This window comes from Cotesia typhae, unplaced genomic scaffold (assembly GCF_013202065.1).
Source record: "Cotesia typhae breed Kobodo isofemale line unplaced genomic scaffold, CoteBio_Ctyphae contig_23, whole genome shotgun sequence".
Taxonomy (NCBI): domain Eukaryota; kingdom Metazoa; phylum Arthropoda; class Insecta; order Hymenoptera; family Braconidae; genus Cotesia; species Cotesia typhae.
The window spans coordinates 3,171,559-3,194,597 of NW_027423729.1; the positions used below are offsets into that span (position 1 = coordinate 3,171,559).

Sequence of the window (23,039 nt, forward strand, 5' to 3'; positions counted from 1 at the left end):
TATTTACGATTCCTTTTTTTAAAAAATAACTTTAAATAAACAGTCATTGATCTAAGTCTCGGGGAATTCCCAATCCCAATACTTTAATACAGTCAGAAAACTTCAAATACAATACAAAATACACTCAACTGAATCAATACCTGGACGGGATTATGGGTAGATATTTTGAAACGAATTTTGAATCCTTACGACAAGACCATGAGAGTAATTAAAGAACTTTGAAGGTAGAGTCTTACTTGGATTTATGTGTGCTAGTTTTAAGTGCGAACCCGGTACTTTAAGTATGTGATAGACCAGGACCAACAGTTTGCAGGTATCTTTAGCTCTCGGCTCATGTCTCATCTCATGAATTTTTAATACCCCTAGACAAGTAAAGGTACTTTTTAAAATCAAAAAAGACACGATACTTTTGACCATGAGAATTTATAATAAGGCAATGTAAAGTGCATCGCTCTTAGTTTTGTGAATAGCTGAATGCTGTTGTATTGGTATTAATATTTCTTTACATGCGTACCTTTAAATTTTTAGTCTGAAGTTTTGGTATTTGGCTTCATACAAAGATTTACATTCAACGTATACATTGGTAGTGATGGGAAAAAATACCGATGAAATTTTGGCACATCTGGAAGTAATTACGGAGACCAAACCTGCTCAAGAGAGTGGTGTAGGTATAGAAAATTTTAAAATCTACGCTACAACGTCAAGATTGAGTGAGATGACTCTGGACAAGACTCAGGTGCTTTTGCTACTCCTGCTTCTTATATTTCTCATTCTTATTCTCTGCTTTGAGGACCGAGTTATATTTCTTCAAGAACGTGACCGTTTGCCAAGGGACTGAGATTAACTGTATTTTTACTTCCCGTAATGTCAGTGCGTACTATTATACACATATACATATCAAGAATGACAACAGACGGTGACAGTGAGAAAACTAACGAAAAGTTGTCTCTTGGGATCAGTGATCCTATCCGTTTTTTTTTTGTTCAAAAAGTTATCACTGTTTTTTTACCCGAAAAAATTTAATTCCACCAAATTTTTTATGAGTTTATTTTTATAGTAAACAGTTGTGGGTTTGTATAAGGGATGTAGATGCAAATTCAGATCGGATACATTATACTGATATAAATGGGTTTTGGTTAAATGAAATTTTGAAGTTGATGGACTGATGTATGTCTGAGTTTGTTTTAAACTCGAGCTCTGGAGAAATTAAACCAGTTGATTTGATTATTGAAGTTACTTTAAATGTCAGCAATGGAAAATGAAAACGCGATTTGAGAGAAAAAGAGAAATAGAAATATCAAGTAGGAAAATTTTTTTAAGATAAGATTATTTTCAAAATTTAGTAAAAAATTTTTCATCAAAGTAATTTGAGTTAAATATTTTAACCCTAATTTTTTTGACACAATGATGAAAAATGTTTTTGTATTTTTATTTATAAAAATTTTATATTTTATTTTCAATTCTCTGTCCAAATTTATTCAACTAAAAATCAAATCTAAATAAATGAATAAGAACGTGTGCCTCGTGTCGCATTTCCAAGACTTAATTTCACTGAGACCAGTCCAGTGTATAAGTATCCCAAAAATCGGATCACTAGTACCAGGACAATATGTAATTCATTCAAAAATCTAAAGCGTGGATAATGTCCATTATAAAAATATTTAGGTAGAAAATAAAAAGGTGAGAAAGCATGAGATGGACTTGGACCACGCACAAAAAATATATATATATACTATATGTATAATAATGTACTTAAGCTACCGAAATTCTTGGCGATTTGGCATTTTCCATACCAGACACTTGGACACAGACACAACAGAATAGTATAATTCTGAAAGATCTACTGTATTCCTGTGAATCATATTCAGGATGTATAGATCGGTCGCCATTGATCCAATCGTAAGCGGCTTTCCGTATTCAATACTATAGACTAGTCACACTATAACTACTCTCTCTTGTGATATATCTCAACTCAACATATTATATTTTGAATCCCACATTTTACATTCTACTCGCTCATACTTATACTTATTGTCCAAGTATTTGCGGGCAAAACCTTCACACCTTGGAATAATGCCCGATATGTGTTCGGCCATTACCCCTAAAACTAGTCAAATACTCTTTATTTTTTTTTTATACTGCTGTATAGTTAGTAGTTTATTTTCTGGTGGTGATGGTTGATGTATATACTAAATCATACTAAATGTCTGCCGGCAACAAGGGATGATTTGCTGAGTGTTGACGCTTTGGGAAGGGTGCTCACAATGATATAACACGTAACTGTACCAATGGATTGAGCTTAATATTATTGTTAGGTCATCCTCCATTATATTATATTATATATATACATATATATATATATATATATATATATATATATATATATATATATATTAGGGTGATTCAAAAAAAAAGAATATTTTTTTTTTCGTTTGGTACTCTGAAAAATAGGTTCCTAGACACCTCTAAGAAAGCCTCTCCAAGCATGAGTTCTTAATTGTAACGGGATGGTCCTCCTTCTTACAGTTTTCTATTTTTTCTTATTATCAGATAGAAAAATTTATATCTCGCTTCCAACTACTTGAAAAATATCTTGTTCCTTAGATTTTGTAGGAAATTGAATGCTCTACAAAAAAGGTCTCTTACGATTTTTTCGTAAACCCAACCGTTTAAAAGATATTAACGGTTAAAGTTTGATTATTTTTGGGAAAATTTTTATTTCTTATGAATTTTATAACTCAATGAAAAAAATCATTATGAATGATGAAACTCATAGTTTTGTAGGAAATTTACTGCTCTATAAAAATGGTCTCTTATGATTTTTCGATCAAGTTGAGCGTTTACGAGATATTCATCGTCAAACATCAATGCATATCAATTTTTCTAGTTTTTGATCAATAATTCGAAAAATTTCAATTTATTCTGTGAGTTTCAAGGAAATTTAGACAAATTTGAGTTTGTATGAATAGAAATATGTTATGAACTATTTTTTAATTAGTTTTTTTAGTCTTGGACATGTTTGATTACATTAAAACAAAAAATTAGTGCATTTTTTTAAATATATAATTCAATTTAGTGTGTTTCACATGTGTTTCACTTTTTTATCGAAGAATTTATTTATTTAATTATCAACTGCCATATAATTTTCAATATTTTCAACATAACGGTACACTTTTACTGTAAATAATTTCCTCTATTGCAGTTTGGGTAGTTTTTTCGATGTTCTTTGATAATTTGCAATAAGTATTGGAATTGCTCTTCATTTTTTGTCAAGCATTGATTATACTCACTAACTAATGCAACAGCTCGTTCTGCTGAATCATTAACAACTTTCAATTGGTTAAAGTATTCTTTATTTTCAATGTAACTGTCATTAGTAGGCCACGATTCAATATCTTTATCAAGGAAGTCATATGGTAAATCAAAGATTTTAAAGAGATTTAAAGACTTTTTAGAAACAAAGTCACTCAGACTTTTTGCGTTAATGAATTCAAATCGTTTTTATCAATTATAAATTTTTAGCTTTAGAATCTGTACCGTTACGAGTATTAACAGCTCCAACAATATTTTTTTACTTCCAATGAAACGGTATCGTCAAATAATGATAAAATGGCAAGTTCATCACTTAAATACCATAAATGCAAAATCATTTTTTCACAAGTTGCTGAAGAAATCAATGAATTGATATTTTTGTACTCGAATAAATTTTTCAAAAACTGCAAGTCATGATTAGCAGCAGTTGTTGCAGAAGTTGATGAAAACCAAGCTTTTAAATACAGTGTAACTATAAATATACAAATTTGCCGAAGACCGTCCAATTCTTTATTAGAAAGTTTAAATTCATTTCTGAATAGAAACATTTTTAAACTGTAAATTGCCTTCGCCAACCACCTAGCATGATGAATTGCACCAGGACGTTTGAAAAAATTTCTTCTTGAGGCATTTCTCCAAGGAAAATCAACGACAATTCCAACAATTCTTTATAGTCATCTCGGGGTTGTAGTAACTATCAAAAACAATTAAAAATTTGTCAGAAACAAGAAAATTTTTTTCTTAAAATCGCAGTTAAATCATACCTGTAAGGATTGTGCAATTAAACTAGATATTTCATTTTTTTATCCAAAATGATATCAGCAACAACAGTATCTTCAATTCCAGATTTATAATTAGTTTTATTTATTTCATCCCATGATTTTTAAATCTTCCGAACATTGGTACGTTTGGCCCAGATGACAGGCCAATATACTTCAAATGCACTTCTCAATATGATCTCAAAAATGTGGTGACGACATGGTAACCACATTAACTCTCTTCCCAAAGTCTTTTCAATTGCCTTACATGTACCGTTATAAATTCCTGTATAAAGAAAATAGATAACTATCGTTAAATTTAATATTTTCAACAAATTGTAGATTATATTTAAAATCCAAATGAGTAAATAATTCTCAATAATTTCAAAAGTGAAATTCAGTAAGCAATAAAAATTAAACTAGAACGTTAATAATTAAATATTTTTAGATTAAATTATCATTGATAAGTTACCTGTATTAACTGCCGTCGTGTCAAAACACATCGCCTTAACATAATTAGTAATACCCCATTCACTCAATGTCGATAAAATGGCTGATGTTTGATTGTCTGCCGTCCCAGAATTCATTTTTGGAACCCCAAGTAATTGTTCGGTACCAAATGCAGTTAAAATAACTGGTAGCCGTTCCACAGATTTTGATCCAACAAGGTCATTCAGCATTTTTCCGTCCCAATGCACAACGTATTTATCGTGTGTCTTAAAGTTGTCATTAAGTCCTTTAGCAATGTCTTTTCTTTGAAGCATACGAGCTCGTTGAATTGAACTATAATTGAGCGTTGTATCTTCAATTTTAATACCTACTGCTAGTAAAACCGGAGCAATAATAAACATCGCATTTCTACTGCTGACATTAGCTCGGTCGAGTCCAAAAATGACTTCAGGAGTTAAGACATCAAGTTTTGCTCGTTTTGTCGGAATTGGAGGTTCATACTCTGAATCAGATCCAAAATTTGTAACTCCACTTAATGTATACGTAGAGAACGACTCTGATTTTTCACTTGGAACAATCGCATGACTGGTAGACGGTTGATCTAAGTCTGGAATAAGATCTGTTTTATAAATTAAACGAAGAAAATGTATAGAATTTATTCATTTTGATGACAAATAATTAAGAAAGGACTCCAAAAATTGTCTAGTCAAATGTCATCTAGTCATCTATGAAAAGTTACACTACTACCTGACTTTATAATAATTAAATATCTCAGATACTTACTACTCTCATCTATTCCCATCATAGTTGTGGTTAAGTTTGATACAGGTACATTATTAGAAAGAATCTCTTTATGGGTACCGAATTTTTGATCCAAATACAACTTTCTAATATTATCATCAAGCACTTTTAAGGATTTTTCGCTCACAATGTCGAATAATTGTTCAAGATCAGTCTGAAATTTCATTTCCTTTTGGTTTTGCGCTGAATTCTTTTTATCGAAATTTTTTTGTAATTTTAACTATTGACTGTGATAGCGAAGAAATTTTTGACTGCATTAGGAGCTCCACTAGTTGGAATCTGATTTTTTCTCCACAGTTCAATAACTTGGTCAACTGAATTTTTAGCACTTTGTTTGATTGAATACTTTAAAATTTTAAGTTGGTAGAAAAACACACGCATAACCTCTTTCACTTTTGGTAACTTACGTTCCGAAATTCTTTGTAGAGGTATTCCGATAAAACGTATTTCTTTATTCATTGTAGGTTAATTGATGATAAATAAATTTATGTGATGATTATAAGACTTATTTAAAATGAATTATTTTATTACGTATTCAAGATGATCAGTTTTAGGAACACTGAAAATACGGTATGAAATGGGTAGATACTGAAGATAGTTGAGAGTAAAAAACATAGATGGCGTTAGTTTCAGAAGACAAACAGAAGAAGAAATGGAATTCAAAACAAAAATCCCCTCGAACGAAAATTTTATGTATATTTTGTGAAAAACAATTTAAAAATACGCACTGAACAAATTTCATAATAATAAATGACAACGCGATTAAGATTTTAAATTATTAAAGATAAAATTAAAAAAATATTATTAGAATAAAAACTTTCAAATGAATTTTTGAACAGAAAACATCTATAGGAGTTGCTTTTATAATAAAAACTCAAATTTGTCTAAATTTCCTTGAAACTCACAGAATAAATTGAAATTTTTCGAATTATTGATCAAAAACTAGAAAAATTGATATGCATTGATGTTTGACGATGAATATCTCGTAAACGCTCAACTTGATCGAAAAATCATAAGAGACCATTTTTATAGAGCAGTAAATTTCCTACAAAACTATGAGTTTCATCATTCATAATGATTTTTTTTCATTGAGTTATAAAATTCATAAGAAATAAAAAATTTTCCCAAAAATAATCAAACTTTAACCGTTAATATCTTTTAAACGGTTGGGTTTACGAAAAAATCGTAAGAGACCTTTTTTGTAGAGCATTCAATTTCCTACAAAATCTAAGGAACAAGATATTTTTTCAAGTAGTTGGAAGCGAGATATAAATTTTTCTATCTGATAATAAGAAAAAATAGAAAACTGTAAGAAGGAGGACCTTCCCGTTACAATTAAGAACTCATGCTTGGAGAGGCTTTCTTAGAGGTGTCTAGGAACCTATTTTTCAGAGTACCAAACGAAAAAAAAAATATTCTTTTTTTTTGAATCACCCTAATATATATATATATATATATATATATATATATATATATATATATATATATATATATATATATATAAACATAATACAGAATACATGGTACGTATTTATTAGAAAGGCATATGGAAGATAACTTTATCGTAAATGCGTTAGCGTTAATTCATCGCTAAATTCTATTCGCTTAGTATATTAAAAATTAATAAATGTACTGAAAAAAAATTTAACTTGATTCAAGAAAAAAATTCTTGGAACAAAAAATTATATAACAGAATTTTTTATCAAGTAAAATTTATTCAAGCTAAGAAAACTTTTTTAAATAAAAAATATTTTTCAATTCAAGAAAAAAAAATTTTTTTTAATTATTTTTAATTTCAAGATTTTTTCTCTTGAATGAAGTTAAAATTTTAATCAGTGAAGAAAAATAAAAAATAATAAGCGAAGTATTTTCTCAAAATTGAAATAAAAAAAAATATATGACAAAAAAAAAAGCTTGATATTTTCTGACGGAATTCAAGTATACATTTTTCCGACTATCATGTAAATAAATTGAAAACCTATTTACATATACATGTAAAAGTACGATGTGATAGATTTACATAGAAGTGAGCATAGCATGTAACGTTAACGGTAGAGTGTACGGATAGCATACAAGAGTGGAGTATAAAGTGTAGCATGTAGGTACTAGTACTGGTACGTCGCGCACTGAGTAAGTTCATCGGGGACGCGCTGATGCGTTGGTAATCCCTCAGTGCTTAACGATAACATCGTGGGTTTTATTTTCATTATTCAGTTGTTCGATGTTCCCCATGGACGCGCGTATAGCCCAGCTTACACGCGTAACCCCATGTTTCCATGACGGTTTAATCAGATAAAATCCCCTTGGCCAAAAAATACTCGGCAACGTCACCACCGCCATTAAAAAACAAAATATCCGTATTACTGTGGTTTTTAACAATTCACATCCACAATCTCCGATACAACGCTCTTTAATTTTATTTTATTCATTTTATTTTTATAACACCATTTGTTTACAGGATCGCACTACGCTCGCACTTCATTGGAAAAAATATCAATTCGTTTTATGAATTTATTGTAATCACGAATGTGTTTAATATTTATAGTGATTCACATAAATATTTTAGTAAAATTTATATATATTTACACAAATATTGTAGTAAAGAAAAATAAAAAAATTTTTTGAGAAATCTAAAAAAAACGACGAAAAAAATTTTTTTTAATTGCTTTCCTAATTTTTTTTGTATGTAAGAAAAATTTGCAGTCAATTAAATTATTTTTAAACTTTTGATTAAATTGACATCTTTGCTACGGTATAATATATGAATGTATATATAACACATACAAAGAAAGAAATATGGTTAGATATATCGGATCATCAAATATGACATTGGTATGCAATATTATCCCGATACAGACTTAATATATTGTAAATCGAGAGCCGATACGGGCTCTGTATACGTATAACACATAAGCAGCGAATTTGACATATATGTGTTTGCATTATATATATGATGAAGTAGCCTACTGTTACTGCTATGCACTGCACTTCTGTAGTATATAATACATACTATATGTATAATATGAATATGATGGGTTTAAGCACACGTATAACGTGTAACTCGATATGCTTCCCGTAGGAAGATCATACTTTAGCACAAAGGCTCATCGCTACATCGCACGCGATCACCGTTCATGTCAAGGCTTCTGACGATCTTAATACGCATATATCTATACATATATTAACGCATTTTATCTGACCACTCTTAAACCACAGAATAAAAAAATTATTCATTATTTGCATTGCATGGAAAAATTTTTTTTAATAAGAGTATTAAAATTATTTTTTTGAAATTTTCTAAACTTATTAAATGACGATAAAAAAAAAATTAAAAAATCAATAATTTGAAAATTTATAGTTTTAAATTTAATCTAATTATTGAAAGTTAAATTTTTTAAGAGTCTTCAAGTTTTGATATTTAAAAATTTTAACTCATAAAATTTTTTCTGGTAAGATTTTTTAAAATTCGGCCACCTCAAAGGAAATTAATTTTTATTGTAATTTTGTTTCATAAAATTATAAACATGGATAGAGTTTATCAAAAAATAGGTCATCAATTTGCTTGATCGATCGCAAACGTTAGTCTAATAAAATGAAATAAAAGAAAAAAAATCGACAAATACTTTTTAATAAAATCAATAATCCTCAAAGTTATTTAAAAGCAGTCAACCCTTACTTTTGTGGTAAAATCTTTTCATACATATAAATATAAAAACATATATGTGAATATTGTAGCTAAAAAAAGTACACAGTAATTTGTTAAAGGGGTTGGTTGATTGAAAGTGTAAGAAATGGCTCGCACGGTGAACTTTCATTCAGAAGACTCGACTTGACTCTTCTCTCTTTCTCTCTTATCTCTTTTCTTCTCCCGTATCAACAATTTCAATTTAAATTTAGATATAACGGAGAGGAAAAAAGTAACAGTGGAGGAAGAGAGTCTCGTTTGTTGTTCTCGTGTAAGGATAGGGTGAAATGGGGCTGTGATTATCGTTCGCTTTGGTAATAGTTTACTCAATGAACTGTAAATCAGAATGTTTTTCTGGCTTTTGTGCATCAACGTCAATGTTGAGCATCTATTCAGATCCATACGCGCTGAATAATGCGTTCTAAATTATTGTTTGCGCCCTTTAAGACACTCAACCTTTCGTGGATAAATAAGCAACGCAGGTAGAAAAAAAAAAAAAAAAGAAAAAAAATATATAATTTAATAACATATTGTACAATTTTTTTCTTGTTGAAATTTAATCTTCAATCCTCGGCGTGGTCATCGGTGACTAGAATTCTTATCAAATCGTTCGAGGATTCCTTTACATTTTTATATGAAACTGTGTCACCCCCGCGTTTTGGGAGAATCCATTGACGGAGAGGACTTCGCCATAAGAGGTACATTCCGGCGAGGGTGAGTGCGAGTATTATGATCGATATTGATGCCCATATTGCTAGATAAGCTGAGCTTAATATTTCAATGCATATTAACTCGCGATTTGGTATTGCTGATAATAATATACTCGCATGCTCCTCTGGTGTTTTACATCTGTAATTAATTAGATTTTGATTATTAATTATTTATTAAAGTATATGTAAATTTTCATTGATTTGTGCTTGATTTAATAATTAGAAATTTATTCAACACTTAACTGTTGATTAATATTCATTGTAATTATCATTGATAGTAATAAAAACTCTATTTAAAGCTTTAAAGAGCTTGAAGCGACATCAATCAGATTTGAATAAAAATAAAAAACTTACCGACAAAAATTTATGATAAGTCAATTTTACAATCAAAGAATCTTTAATACCGACTGTAGAAAATTTGTATTACACCCTAAGACCAAAATCCCGAATAAAGCTTTTATTACTATTTTTGAACTTTTATTGCGCTGTAAAAATGAATTAACTGCTATGAAATGTTAATTGGTTGATTGAAACTGTTACCTAATTTCACGACTAAGATCGTTGGAAATATTCAATCGATTGACCCATTGCATCCGACAATCGCAGTGCCATGGATTATTTTGAAGATCAACTTCAGCCGTTCTCTGCAAAATCGGTCTCAGATTTTCATCCAGTGTCTCCAGAGCACTTCCTTTTAAAGACAAGTACCTCAGATGTGGTAAAAGTCTGCTATTGGGAGGCCAGGTTCGGAATTCCGTAAGCATTTTGCAGTTCTCAAATGACAATACTTCCAACATGGTAATATTTTCGAAGTCGTTTAATACAACTTCTGTTACATTCGGCATGTGGTTCAAATGGAATCGCGACAAATGAGGCAGCGAAATTTCGCTGATGAATAGAATATTTGTACCGGAGATATCAAGTTCTGTCAACAATGCTGGTAAAAAAGGCAAAGTTTCGATTGGATTGAACGAAATGTTTAAAAATGATAGCTTCGTCAGCGGTTTTAATAATGAAGTTGGTATAAATGAAGCTGAAACGTTACTCATATCTAGATGCACTAAATTTTGCTGATTTATGAATGCGCTCTCGTGGATATCATTAACAGGATTGTGCGCTATTGATAAATACTCCAGGATCTAGAAAAAATATTAAATGATTGACTTGAAATTCAAATAAAAAATTATTAATTAATAAAATACCTTCATATGTTCGATCATAGTCTCGTTGATGACACTCAATCTGTTCCACGAAAGATCGAGCAATTTTAATTTAGACGTTCGATTATTAAGCGCGAAATCGTCGATGTATTCCAGATGATTGTGGCTCACGTTTAAATACTCCAAATTATACTCATCTTTGCAGAGAAAGAAAAATCTTTGCAAATGATTTTCTGCTAAATCTAACGATTTCAAGTGATCTAGATTCGTCGAACAGTCGAGGAAACTGTCAAATTGATTTCCTTTTAATATTAAATTCGTCACTTCATGAAGATTTAGTTGTCGCTGGAGATTAACGAAAAAAGTTTCTTTTTTTAATCCTTTGTGGGATAAATCCACCTGCAATTATGAATAATTTTAAATTTAGACAAATTGACGATTTTAGTTTATTTAAATTAATTGTATTTTTAATTTCAGTATTTAATTCGATTAACTTGATTTATAAATTAAAATATACACTCACCACAGTCGACTGTACACCAAAAATACACACAACAAAAACCAAAAAATTAAACCACATTTTTTATTTAAATTTAAAATAAAATTTAAAAAATTAAAGTAATTTTATCCCGATTAACTCGGGATCTAAGTCCAATGAGTTTGACGAAGAATGACGACTTAAAACTAAAACCCGAGATCCAAGACCCGCGCGAGACTTGGCGATTAGGTCATAAGTTCATTATTGTGGGGCTAATGTACCATTTTTTAAAGATAACACGTGATAATAATTATAAATACCCATTATTTATATTTATATTATTCCTATAAATAAATTCATCTCTAAAACTTTATTTTTTAAATAAAAATTGATTCTATTATTCTCTAGCATTATCTCAACGCTTTGTTTCCGTACAATTAATTTTATCAAGTGATGGTGACCTAAAATAAATATTTTCATGGCGTTTTATAGATTTATTTACTATATACATGTATAAAATATATGATCATTACATTACATTAATTACAATTTACAATTTATTAATGAGTAATAGTATCAAAGTGAGAATAAAAAAAAATAATTGTAAATATCATTTGTGATGAATTGAAAATTAAATTATAAATGAAGTGACAATCACTCATAATTATTTATTGCACTTAGCAATCTTATCTTCTTGCACTGAATTTAATTAACCTCTTCATTGATTTAATTAAAATTTATAATAAAAAATGAGCAAATAATCACAGATTTTTCTTGTATATTTTCAATACATACATATATATTTTGTGATAATACTTCTTGAAATTTTTTTACTGAAAAAAAAAAAAAATCCACCTAGATTTTAAAAAAAAAGCAGTAAAAATAGAATTATTTTTTCGGAGTAACTGGCGCGTTGGATACTTTGAATACCAACGGATTAGATACACGAAAAATACTGGGTAACATCGTTGCTAAAGTCCCAAAAACTTCTTCGGACATGCCTTTGGGTACAAGGAACTGTAAATTTTTTAGTTCAGCTCCTCCCCACGAAGCCATTTCGATCATAAAGCCTTTTACACACTTGTAAACAAGTTCCGCGCGCTTTGTACACCAGGCTACTGTCATATCCTATGTTAAAAAAAATTTTTACTCATTAATAACACTAGAAAATTATAATCATTAATAAATAAATTTTCGCACAAGAAAATTTTAATTTTAAATTACTGAAAAAAATATCTACAATTGTATTTATGCAACAACTGGATCATTTTTAAATTCACAAATTTAATTTCATGCTTATAACTTTTAATCATAAATATTTTTGATTATTCAAGGTCAAGTTTTAAGACCTTCGCTCCTTGTGCGAGTGATAAATAAAAATAAAGATATTAATTAATAAAAAATACTTCTGTCATTTCGTGTACTAATAAGACAGGAATAGTAAGCGTTGTAACGTCATTACAACATGCTGTTTTTAAAATATTTCTCAATCCCAATATTGCTGGATGTCTTGAATTTATATCTCCTAAGAAAAAAAAATTTTAATATTAGTTTGTCCATAAATAACAAGACAAATTGGCAAAAATACCTGATCTAAGTGAATCATTAATAACCATATGAAATACAACATGAACCTGAGCTAAATTGGAATGTCTTGTAATAAAAACATCACCAGTTTGTAGCGACTTACTCAAAGTTGACTTTTTGACCTGAATAATTGATAAAAAAATTATAAAATATTAAATCATTAATTAAATTAATAACCAAATAAAATTACTGGTAAATCATTGGTATCTTTATGATGAGCTTGTCTCCAAGCGACAGCTTCTTTGACATCATCGCGTATTTTTTCCAACTGCTCTTCCATTGATGGAAAATGGAACTCCGTAGTAAGCTGGCATATAGTTGATAATTCTACGAATAAAAGTTCATTGAGATCAGTCTTGTGATGGTTGAATGGATTATTGCGTAAATTATTTTTATGCTTATCGATAAAAATTAGATTAATTTTATACTAATTGATAGCAAGAAATTTATGATTAAAATTAATCGTATTCAAACCTTTAGTTATGCCCGAGTAACTTCCTAGATGATTGTCGCTTAGAACGACAATTCCACACAAATCATTTGAGTACAATCCTAATGCTGTTTGCAATCTTTGAGGAGTTGGTTCCATACTTAAAAAATAAATTAATATCAATTATTATGCATCAATTATAAATGAAATTTTAGATTCTTTAATCCCAATTGAATGTTTTTATCATAAAGTTTGAGATAGCAGTAATTAAAAATTTCAAAAGTTTCTATATAGAAATTCGTAAACATGGAACTATGATAAACAAGCGATAAGATTAACAAATTAATATAATTTATGCTTATGATACACATAATATGTAAACTAGTTAGCGCAATTACATATATTATGCTACAAATTTATTTTTGTGTCTATATATAACTCGTGAATTATTTTATAAATTTTATAAATTTAAGATTTAAATAAATAAAAAATACCTGGCAGAATTATTCTTAGTGCGACAGAAATCTAAAACATCACCGGTTAAAATTCTGATGTTATGCATCTGCTTCATTTGTGACCCCAAGTGGATTGTAAAACTCTCTTCCAGTTGAGGGTAGTCTGATGTTTTTATTTTTTCCTTAGCTTCTACGGTTTCCAATGTTGCTGCTACAAAAGGCATTGGAACTACTGGCGATCCTCTAATTAAAAAAAAAATTTAATAAATTCTAATTTTGCGGTCAATTATTTTTAATCAAGTTTTAAATTAAAAAATTAAAGTTTAAATAAAATTACACTGGAGTCGGCAGCATATTTGTCTGCTGCTCTTCAAGTAATCTCATGATCCAGTTGCGATATTGTCTCCTCTGTTCCAACTTCAATGCATCTATTCTAGATCCCCAGTGACCTTGCAATAAACTTTGCTCTTCAAAATGTCTCGCAGCCATTTCATTAATAGATTTTTCGGTCGATCCTAGTTCTAATTTTTCAACAGCTACTCGCATTTCCTCTGTTTGTCTGAAAATAAAATAAAATAAAATATTTAATAATCATTATTGACAAATAAATTTAACAAAAAACTTACTTTTGAGTCAACTGATCATATTCTGAATTTTTTATGTGAATAACATCAGTAACATCTTTACCATACTTGTGTTCAGCTTGTAAAATCGGTTCCAGGGAAGGTGAGTGTACGAGTTTATGGTAAGCTGCCGCGAATAATTCCTCGTCAGTAGTCCCCATGGGCTGAGCATACTCTGCTGTCTTTTCTCTGTAAGCCTTTTCCCAGTTTTTAATTATCTTTTCTAAATCTATCTCTCCGCTCCTGGCGGATTTTATCAACTTCTCGTCTCGCTCGTCATAGTAATTTTGAGTCCAGTTTTTTACTGTCTGCTCCAGAGAATTTAACAAATCTTTCTTGACATAACAAGGCAATTTAAATGCGCTCATTATTCGGTATGTCAACTCCTTGATTGATCCATTGTATGGAATCTTTAATGGTATTTCCAATGTGTAATTTTGATTGGTCGTACAAGTGGGAAATTGGAATAAAAATATTTTTTCTTGCAAGTCTTCAGACATTTTTGTAGTTTGTAAATTTATTAAATTATAATCTCGAACTCCAGCACTTTCAGTCCTAAATAATAAATATTAATTAATAATTTATAAAATTATTTGAATAAATTACTCTAGATTAAAAAAAAATAATTACCCAAATTTATCATCAAAAATGATAAATAAATAAAATTGTTAATTAAAAAATAATTAAATAATTTACTTACTAAAATAATTTGTCATATAGGTAACATAACCTACAAGACGAAAATAAATAAAAATAAAAATAAAAAAACTATAATTAATTCTTGAGTATTAAAACTTTTTTCACTACAAAAATAACTTTTACACTTTAAATAATTGTCGTAAATAAAAAACCATTTTGTGTAATGGGATTATTGTAAAATGATTTGACAGTTGAAATGTTTACTATTTTTTTGACGCCCATTCCTAGTACCAACATTACAATTTTCTCCAGATTTCAGTAATTTTATAAAAAATCATCTTTTATGCAATGAAAAATAATTATGTTTATAAAATATTAATAGTATTCACCTAACAATTATATCAAGCAGTGTTTTTTGTATGTTTTCAACATTTTACAATCGAATCCGATGTTGCCGACAGAATGAGCGAGAAAATGGCATAATATGGATCAATCAGAATTGTAAAAAAAAAAAAAAAATGCAATTGAAAGCATTAACAAACCTCGGTAGAAAAATAATGTGCAGAAGGGTTGATCCATCAGCTAAAATACATCACTTAACTGCTATTTCCCTACCGGCCGATGCCAGATGACGATGGTGGTCATGATGATGATGATTAAGCTGCTTTGCTGCTGCAGGAATCGAAGTCTGCTACTTGTCTACTCCAATTATATTCTGACTGTCAATCACTGATGTCAAACACTTTTTACCACTGTTCTGCAAAAATAATAGAACAGGACTGTATAAATAACTAAACTATTATTTTTTACATTACAAAAAATCGGAAAAAATACGTTCTCGAAATAATTATTTTATCTAATACTATTTAGTTTGTCAAAAAAAGTTTGATTTTATTTAATTTATTAAATTATAACAAAAAAAAAATTTTTTTAAATTGCATGTGTAATTTTTAAAATTTTCTACGTGTGAAATTTTTTCTTTTAATTTTTTTTTAAATAACTTTTCAATAAAATAAATTATTAAAATTTTTAAATGTCGGCTAACTTAATTTTTATTAAATTTTTTACCTATGTCAGCTACTCCTACTATCATGAACTCTAATAATACTGAAGTTAGCGGTCAGCTGTCAATTTTAAAAATTTTTTTAACGAATTAATTACACTAAAAAAATGTTTCCAAAAATTTTCACTTGTAATTTTTATTAATTTTCACATGTGAAATTTTTAAATTAATTTTTTTTTTAATAATTTAATTGTTATAAAATTTAAAAAAAATTTTTAATATCTGTCAACTTCAGTGTTATGAACTCTATCATATTTATATCCCGAACATTTGCTAACTCTCGGCTTAAAGAATCAACAAAAGTTAAGTGATTCGTCAAATTAATGAATTTATAAACTTTAAAACAATTAAAAAAATTTGCTTGGAGTGCAACTATGACTTGATTGACTGCAAACGCCATGACAGTTTGAAACACTACAAATGAACTATCAATCAAAGTCATATAAAATAATTATTTAAAGTATTTAAGTGAAATGAATATTATTTAAATAACTGCATTTCATTTAAATGTACACAACTCGCACAGAGAGACGTTTACGACAAAACAAAAACTGGTTGACACTCATCGGAAGCTGAGCCGATGAATGACAAAGCTATTCTACCAACGACCAGTAAAAAACTCTGAATGTTGGTAAGATGGCGCGCGCACGCGCAAAAGCGCGGCTATTTCAAATTTCCTGGTTAAAAACTCATTGGCAGCACTGCTGAACTCGCATGATACTTCAGTTAGTACCCGAAACTAGCGTCGGTTTGTGTTTTTCTGGCTTTCGTCCGTGATTTAATAAATAGTATTTGATTTATTTAAATAATTAAACAATGGGTGATAATAAAAACGGCATTGAAATGCTTACTGACGCGGAAGCTGAATTATATGACAGGCAAATCCGTTTATGGGGTTTGGAATCACAGAAAAGGTAAGACAATAATCTATAACCTACAATTTGCCGGCTCTTGTAGTAATAATCAAACTCGATCAATAAATTATTAATTTATATAAAACAAATCAAAATTTATAAAATAATTAGAAATTATTTTGAAAATAAATTTACCAGATATTTTTTAATTTTTCTAACAAAAAAAAATTAAAAATGAAAATTTTTTTCAATAATTTTTTCAGAATAAATTTATTTGTTAAATAAAATTAAAAAATATCATGAAATTATTTTAATCGCATAAATGAATAAATTTTTTTATTTTTGTTTGCAGATTACGATTAGCACGTGTACTTTTGATCGGAATGAATGGGTTCGTTGCCGAAGTTGCTAAAAACATAATCCTTGCTGGTGTCAAGTCAGTAACATTCCTAGATCACCGTAATGTTGACACCGGTGATTCATGTTCTCAATTTTTTGTTACTAAAAATGACATTGGTACAAACGTGAGTTGATTTAGTTTATTTGATATTTTTTATTCTATTTATAACTTAAGTAAATTAATCATGGTTGATGAATGAATTTTTTGACAGAGAGCAACAGCTTCAGTATCTAGAGCGCAAAATTTGAATCCTATGGTAAAAGTTTCAGCCGATGAGGATCATGTTGACAGTAAAAATGACGAATATTTCAAGGACTTTGACGTTATCTGCGCTTCTGAATGCACTATCACTCAGCTTAAAAAATTGAATGATATTTGCAGAAACTACGGCGTTAAATTTTTCGCTGGGGATGTTTGGGGAACTTTTGGCTACACTTTCTCTGACTTGATTATCCATGAATATGTTATGTAAGTTTATTTTAATTTTAAATATGTTAAAAAAAGATGAAATTCTAATCAAGTCTCTTATAGTGTCAATAATTGGTGCCTTTACCTTAGTTATTAATTGTGAATATAAATATATATTTTTTTTTATCATTACAGGGAAGTAATGCAAACAAAGAAAACCAAAGAATCTGGTTCAGACAAACCTAAAGTCGAAAGCACTACTGTCAACGTCAGAAACGAAGAAACATTTGTACCGATTCATAAAATTCTTGACGCTACACAATTGCCTAAAGATACTGAAACTTATTATTTATTCCAAGGTAAATTAATTTTTTATTTTCCATCAATATATTTATAATAAATACTGTTAATATTTCATCAATAAATTTTTATTTTACAGTTTTGTTAAACTATCGTGAGAAACATCGCAGAGATCCGCTGCCAAATGAACGTGATTGCAATGTTTTGCTTTCCGAAGCACGCGCTATCATTGAAAAGAATAATTTGGGAGATAAGATTAATTATTTACTCGAGTAAGTTCATTGTTTTTGGGGGAAAAAAAAAAAAAAAAAAAAAAATGATTTGTATTATTTATTTTTTTTTAATTTCTTTTATTGCAGAGGAGATTTGTACGCCCAAACAAGCCCCACGTGTGCCATAATCGGCGGAATAATGGGCCAAGAAATAATAAAGACTGTTTCCCAGAAAGAGCCTCCACATAACAACTTGTTCCTGTTTAACCCTCACACAATGTGCGGCAAAGTTGTGCAGCTCGGCTATTAAAGCATTATTTATTCTAAAGGTAAAATAAATAAAATAATCAGTATCGTACGAAAATTCCGTTTGAAAATTCCAATAAAACATAATTTCTTATAAGTAAATAAAATTTTTTTTTTCCGTAATCCGTAAATACAAAGTTACATTCAATATGCCTATAATAATTATTTTAGAATCAATATTCCAGTAGTCCTTCCGGTTCTTTTAAATTTTCCAAAAATAATTCTTTCAGTCCTGGAATTTTTATTAAATTAATTCCGATCGTCCTAAAAAATTTCCCATAAATATTTCTAGTTCGACTATTTGAATTTTTAAAATTAAAAAAAATCTTGTTTTGTAACATTTATTTTTCCAAAATTTCATAAAAAATTCCCGGCTATCCCCTGAATAAACTGCCAAATATATCTTGTGAAGTCTTATGAATTTTTCATTATTTGTCTTTGATAAGTTAGCGTCAGATATAGTTGACAGAACAGTCAATACCTAAGTGTACAAATGATAGCAGCGTAGTCATACAGTCTGGTAAATACGTAAATAGTTAAACGGTAAGTAGTGTAGCTCAGCCGCAGACGTTGTTATTTTCCATGAGTCAGCCTACGGAATTTATTCATACCCCAGTGCGACCGTCACCCTAGACATCTACCTTTGTCTACCGTCGCGTACTCTTGTCTACTGGCTATAATCTTCTTCCCAGGCCCCAGGTACTCACCGCGTACTTAACTAGATCGATATTGACACGTAGGTGCTTCTGGAATGTGAGCAACTTTCTTATTACGCATTAATATTTAACTACCAGTATCGGAAATTTTTCTTATCGCATTAAGAATTTTATTTAGTTCTTATTCATTTTATTTGTCATGTCCAATCAAAAACTTCAACTTCAAACAAAGTTAATTATCATTATCATTAATTGATTTTTTAATAATGACGATTTGAGTTCTAAAATTTATATTAAGTCAAAGAACTAATACTCGGTCAACACAGTACAAGTTCATTAGACTTTTTTTAAATTTTTTATTAAATTACAAGTATTAAAACTGAAGTTAATGATACTTTTTATTAATTAGATAATTTAACGCGAAACAATTTAGTAATTATTTATTAGTGGGGTCAATCTATGCTAGGCCACGTTAATTTTTTTTTTTAAATGTATGGATATATATATTTTAAAAAAAAATTATATTAAAAATATCAAAAAAAGAAAAAATATAAATTTTATTCAAAAACATGAAAGCCTAAATTTTTTTAACTTTTACAAGCAAAAAAAAAATTGCATGCAAACTTATTAGATATAAATTTTCTCAAAAAAAACCTTGCAGTAATAATTTTGCTTTAATATAAATATTTACAATAAATTTTATAGTATATCAAATTTATTAAACTTTTTATTGTGGATCAATGAATTATCGACTATTTACCTATCAATTAAAAAATTACTAAGCAATAATGCCGGTTATTAACATCAAATAAGATAGTAAAGTGTACTATAGTATTTGTAAAAAATTTTGATGAAAGAATTTTTTTTTGTTTTATATGAAGATAATGAAACTTCATTAAGTAATGACACTTTAATTAATTTTTTATGTTATTGTTTATTATATCAGTAACAATGGACTCAGGTATTTTACAAACTATCATTGTTGAGTACAAAAAGTAATTAAATGTGAAAATACCCCAATTATTTGTTTCTAATAAGTAATTACAGCCATTATGCGCATCAAACTTCTAACTTTAAAAAAATTGAATTCAAAGTAAAATCAAACAATTTTTATATTGTAAGTATTTGCAAATAAACAATCATCTTTTTCGCTATAAAGGCAGACTAGCCGAGCTCTTAGCTCCACGATTCGTGTTAATAATGTCATATTTACGACCACAAAAATTAGATACGTGAGAAAACTTCTTACGCGTTGATTTCCATGTAAAAACTAAACAACTCCCATTTCGCGACACACGTTTCTCTTATCGGTTATCTTATCGCCTCATACACTCTCTTTAACTTTTATTAACTTTTTATTCGTCTTTACATTACATTCCTTATAGAAATGTAAGCGAGTATTTTCAATTTGCACTAACCAGTATTACAAATTTACTTTACTTCAAAAATCAACCATTAAGTTCAGTAAAAATATTAATTTCAAAATAAAATAATAAAAAGTAATTTTTATATATATTAATCTGATAAAAGTACAAAATAAAAAATAATATTTTTAAAGATAACAATGAACCAAGAAAAAATAAAATATTTCATAGTCCATGAATATATTTAAAGTTTGTGTGTAGGGAAAATGGCATTAACAAAATAAAATTTCGCTACTTTTCTTTACTATTGCCATTTATTTAGCTTTTTATATATTTTTGTGAATGTAAGGTGAATAGAAGTAGCTCAAGCTCTCGTAAAGTCATACATATATTGTATAATAATAATAATAATAATAATAATAATAATAATAATAATAATAATAATAATAGCAATATATAGATGTAATATAACTGAAACGAAAGATGAAGTATTCATTTTGAAATGGTTAAGCACTTGCGGGTCATCTACTTAACTTGTATAAAAGGTAACTGTCTGTTTGGCTAGACAGATCGAGTGGCTGACCTCATGAAATCGGCCCTTTTGTTTAGTACCATGTGGTGGGTTAATAAAAAACCCTTATGATGTACTTGATATAATTGTCTGAGTCATGCTTCTCAATCATTTATTTTATTTTCATTCTTTCTATTATTTTATTACCTATATTGTTTGTACAAAATCTCTCCGTTTATTTTCCAGGGTTTAAAACAAGGATTTTATTGCCGAAATAATTATTTTTAACCGTGAATTTAATTTTTGTTCGAGTTAAGATTTTTTGGTTAATTAAAATTCACATGAATGAAATAAAAATAAATAAAGTAGTAAAAAGTAAAATGGGAGGATGTTTAGCCGCTGAAAGACATGGAGATGTTTTAATGTGGCGTCCAGGAGGACCTTTGTCAATTAAGACATGCCCTACGGCGCAATTAATGCCGAACAACCGTCCCGAGCTGTGTAAACGAGATGTGGAAATGGCATTCGGGTCTTGAGTTCTCTTTCTCCTTTATGTTACTTCTGTATTAATGGCTCGTGACGGACCGAATAGACTTGTCGGTCCTAGAATGCCTTCTAGATTACTAAATAAAATAAAAGTATCTGATTATTAAATGGATTAGACGGATAAATATTCAAGACGTTAAGGGATAATTGTAACTGTTACGCGAGGATTTAATTAATTTGCGAGATTAAAATTTAATTGGAGCTTCTCTTTTAGTCTTGGGTTGAATTTGATGATTATACTTTTTGGAGATTTTGTAAATGTTTAATTTTTAAAATAAAAACACTATTCTTCGAAAATATCAAAAAATTTTATGAGTAAAAAAAATTTATAGGACCAAAAATGAATCAAGGATAAAATCTAGCTTAGTATTTTCCGTATCTCACTGTAACCGGAAGTACATAGATCATAAATTACAGCGTTGTACTGTACAGTATTTTAGGGACAATATTTCATAGCTTTTGTTCGATTTCGAAAGCATTATTTTAGTTTTCTTAACTCTAGTCCGAATTTTGTTCCTGTTTTTTCCTATTTTATTATTTTTTTCCGTATATAAGTTACAATAAATAACACTGATAATAACTTGAAGATTTATCTTATCTAAAAAAGTGATAGAAAAAGTAATTTTTCCTCGGGGAACTACTACAATTCTATTATACAGAATCTTGAGTATTATTTGAGAGTTACTTTACTTTCCAATGATACTTATCTTCTCTTTCATTCCCTGCGAGCGTTGGTTTCAACATCAACATGCACAGTGTTCGCGAACACACATTTTTCATACTTTTTTTTATTTACAATTGCAACGCACCGTGCAACTTTTAATTAAGAATCTCTCAATTGTTGTACGCGTACACAAAAAGACCTCTTGAAGGATTTAAACAACTGATTAAATATAAAAAGGGGAGAAATTCCAACTAACCTATTTTATATTTTTCATTTTCAATCCAACTCGACGTACTTTATTTATTTATTCTCACACAACATAACAAATCATAAAAAAATGTCAATAAAATTTTTTTATTGAAAATAAAATTTAATTAGCATCTTTTATGTCACCGTATTCGTTTATACGTATAATATCCGGTTGATTTAATCTCAAAAGCGTCTTCCAGTGATAAAATATCATCCTTAGCATAAAGGGCGCACCGAGTTATATCTTCCAACTATACCGTCTATGTATTCACTCGACACTGTATGTAACACATATAAATTTATATATTCCAAGGTATATGTGCAAAATATGCGTACATAGAAGCTGAGTGGCACTTTAAAGTATTTTTGGCAATATAACGTTGACTTATGGTGTTCACAATTCGCCGTCTTCTTCATG

General features: G+C 28.9%; 4 protein-coding genes across 5 annotated transcripts in view; 1 reads left to right on the top strand and 3 right to left on the bottom strand.

The window, feature by feature from the left end:
* Window positions 1-4,195: 4,195 nt before the first annotated feature.
* LOC141524964 (uncharacterized) lies at window positions 4,196-6,076 on the bottom strand. The gene is made up of 3 exons (XM_074239157.1): window positions 5,304-6,076; window positions 4,543-5,139; window positions 4,196-4,356 (listed from the first exon to the last, which is right to left on the bottom strand). Exons 1-3 carry the CDS (start codon window positions 5,485-5,487, stop codon window positions 4,196-4,198), a joined length of 942 nt encoding a protein of 313 aa, XP_074095258.1. The 5' UTR covers window positions 5,488-6,076.
* Window positions 6,077-9,509: 3,433 nt separating this feature from the next.
* LOC141524728 (trophoblast glycoprotein) lies at window positions 9,510-11,596 on the bottom strand. Its single transcript, XM_074238744.1, has 4 exons — window positions 11,400-11,596; window positions 10,919-11,275; window positions 10,257-10,855; window positions 9,510-9,855 (listed from the first exon to the last, which is right to left on the bottom strand). Exons 1-4 carry the CDS (start codon window positions 11,454-11,456, stop codon window positions 9,570-9,572), a joined length of 1,299 nt encoding a protein of 432 aa, XP_074094845.1. The 5' UTR covers window positions 11,457-11,596; the 3' UTR covers window positions 9,510-9,569.
* Window positions 11,597-12,196: 600 nt separating this feature from the next.
* LOC141524727 (ferry endosomal RAB5 effector complex subunit 3) lies at window positions 12,197-15,841 on the bottom strand. Its single transcript, XM_074238743.1, has 10 exons — window positions 15,478-15,841; window positions 15,150-15,179; window positions 14,453-15,004; window positions 14,164-14,385; window positions 13,866-14,069; window positions 13,416-13,531; window positions 13,132-13,268; window positions 12,943-13,063; window positions 12,761-12,879; window positions 12,197-12,482 (listed from the first exon to the last, which is right to left on the bottom strand). The coding sequence occupies exons 3-10, from the start codon at window positions 14,947-14,949 to the stop codon at window positions 12,243-12,245; spliced, it is 1,656 nt and encodes a 551-aa protein (XP_074094844.1). The 5' UTR covers window positions 14,950-15,004; window positions 15,150-15,179; window positions 15,478-15,841; the 3' UTR covers window positions 12,197-12,242.
* A 1,029-nt stretch (window positions 15,842-16,870) lies between these two features.
* Window positions 16,871-23,039, top strand: part of Aos1 (SUMO1 activating enzyme subunit 1) — a 37,929-nt gene continuing 31,760 nt past the window's right edge. Inside the window, exons 1-6 of one of the 2 annotated variants that reach the window (XM_074238746.1) lie at window positions 16,871-17,065; window positions 17,358-17,529; window positions 17,617-17,873; window positions 18,009-18,172; window positions 18,253-18,385; window positions 18,473-18,654. In XM_074238746.1, the coding sequence (XP_074094847.1) occupies window positions 16,968-17,065; window positions 17,358-17,529; window positions 17,617-17,873; window positions 18,009-18,172; window positions 18,253-18,385; window positions 18,473-18,635 (987 nt within the window). In that variant the 5' untranslated portion in view covers window positions 16,871-16,967 and the 3' untranslated portion in view covers window positions 18,636-18,654. Of the gene's footprint in view, window positions 17,066-17,357; window positions 17,530-17,616; window positions 17,874-18,008; window positions 18,173-18,252; window positions 18,386-18,472; window positions 18,739-23,039 lie in introns of those variants that run through there. The other variant, XM_074238745.1, reaches the window with a different exon arrangement.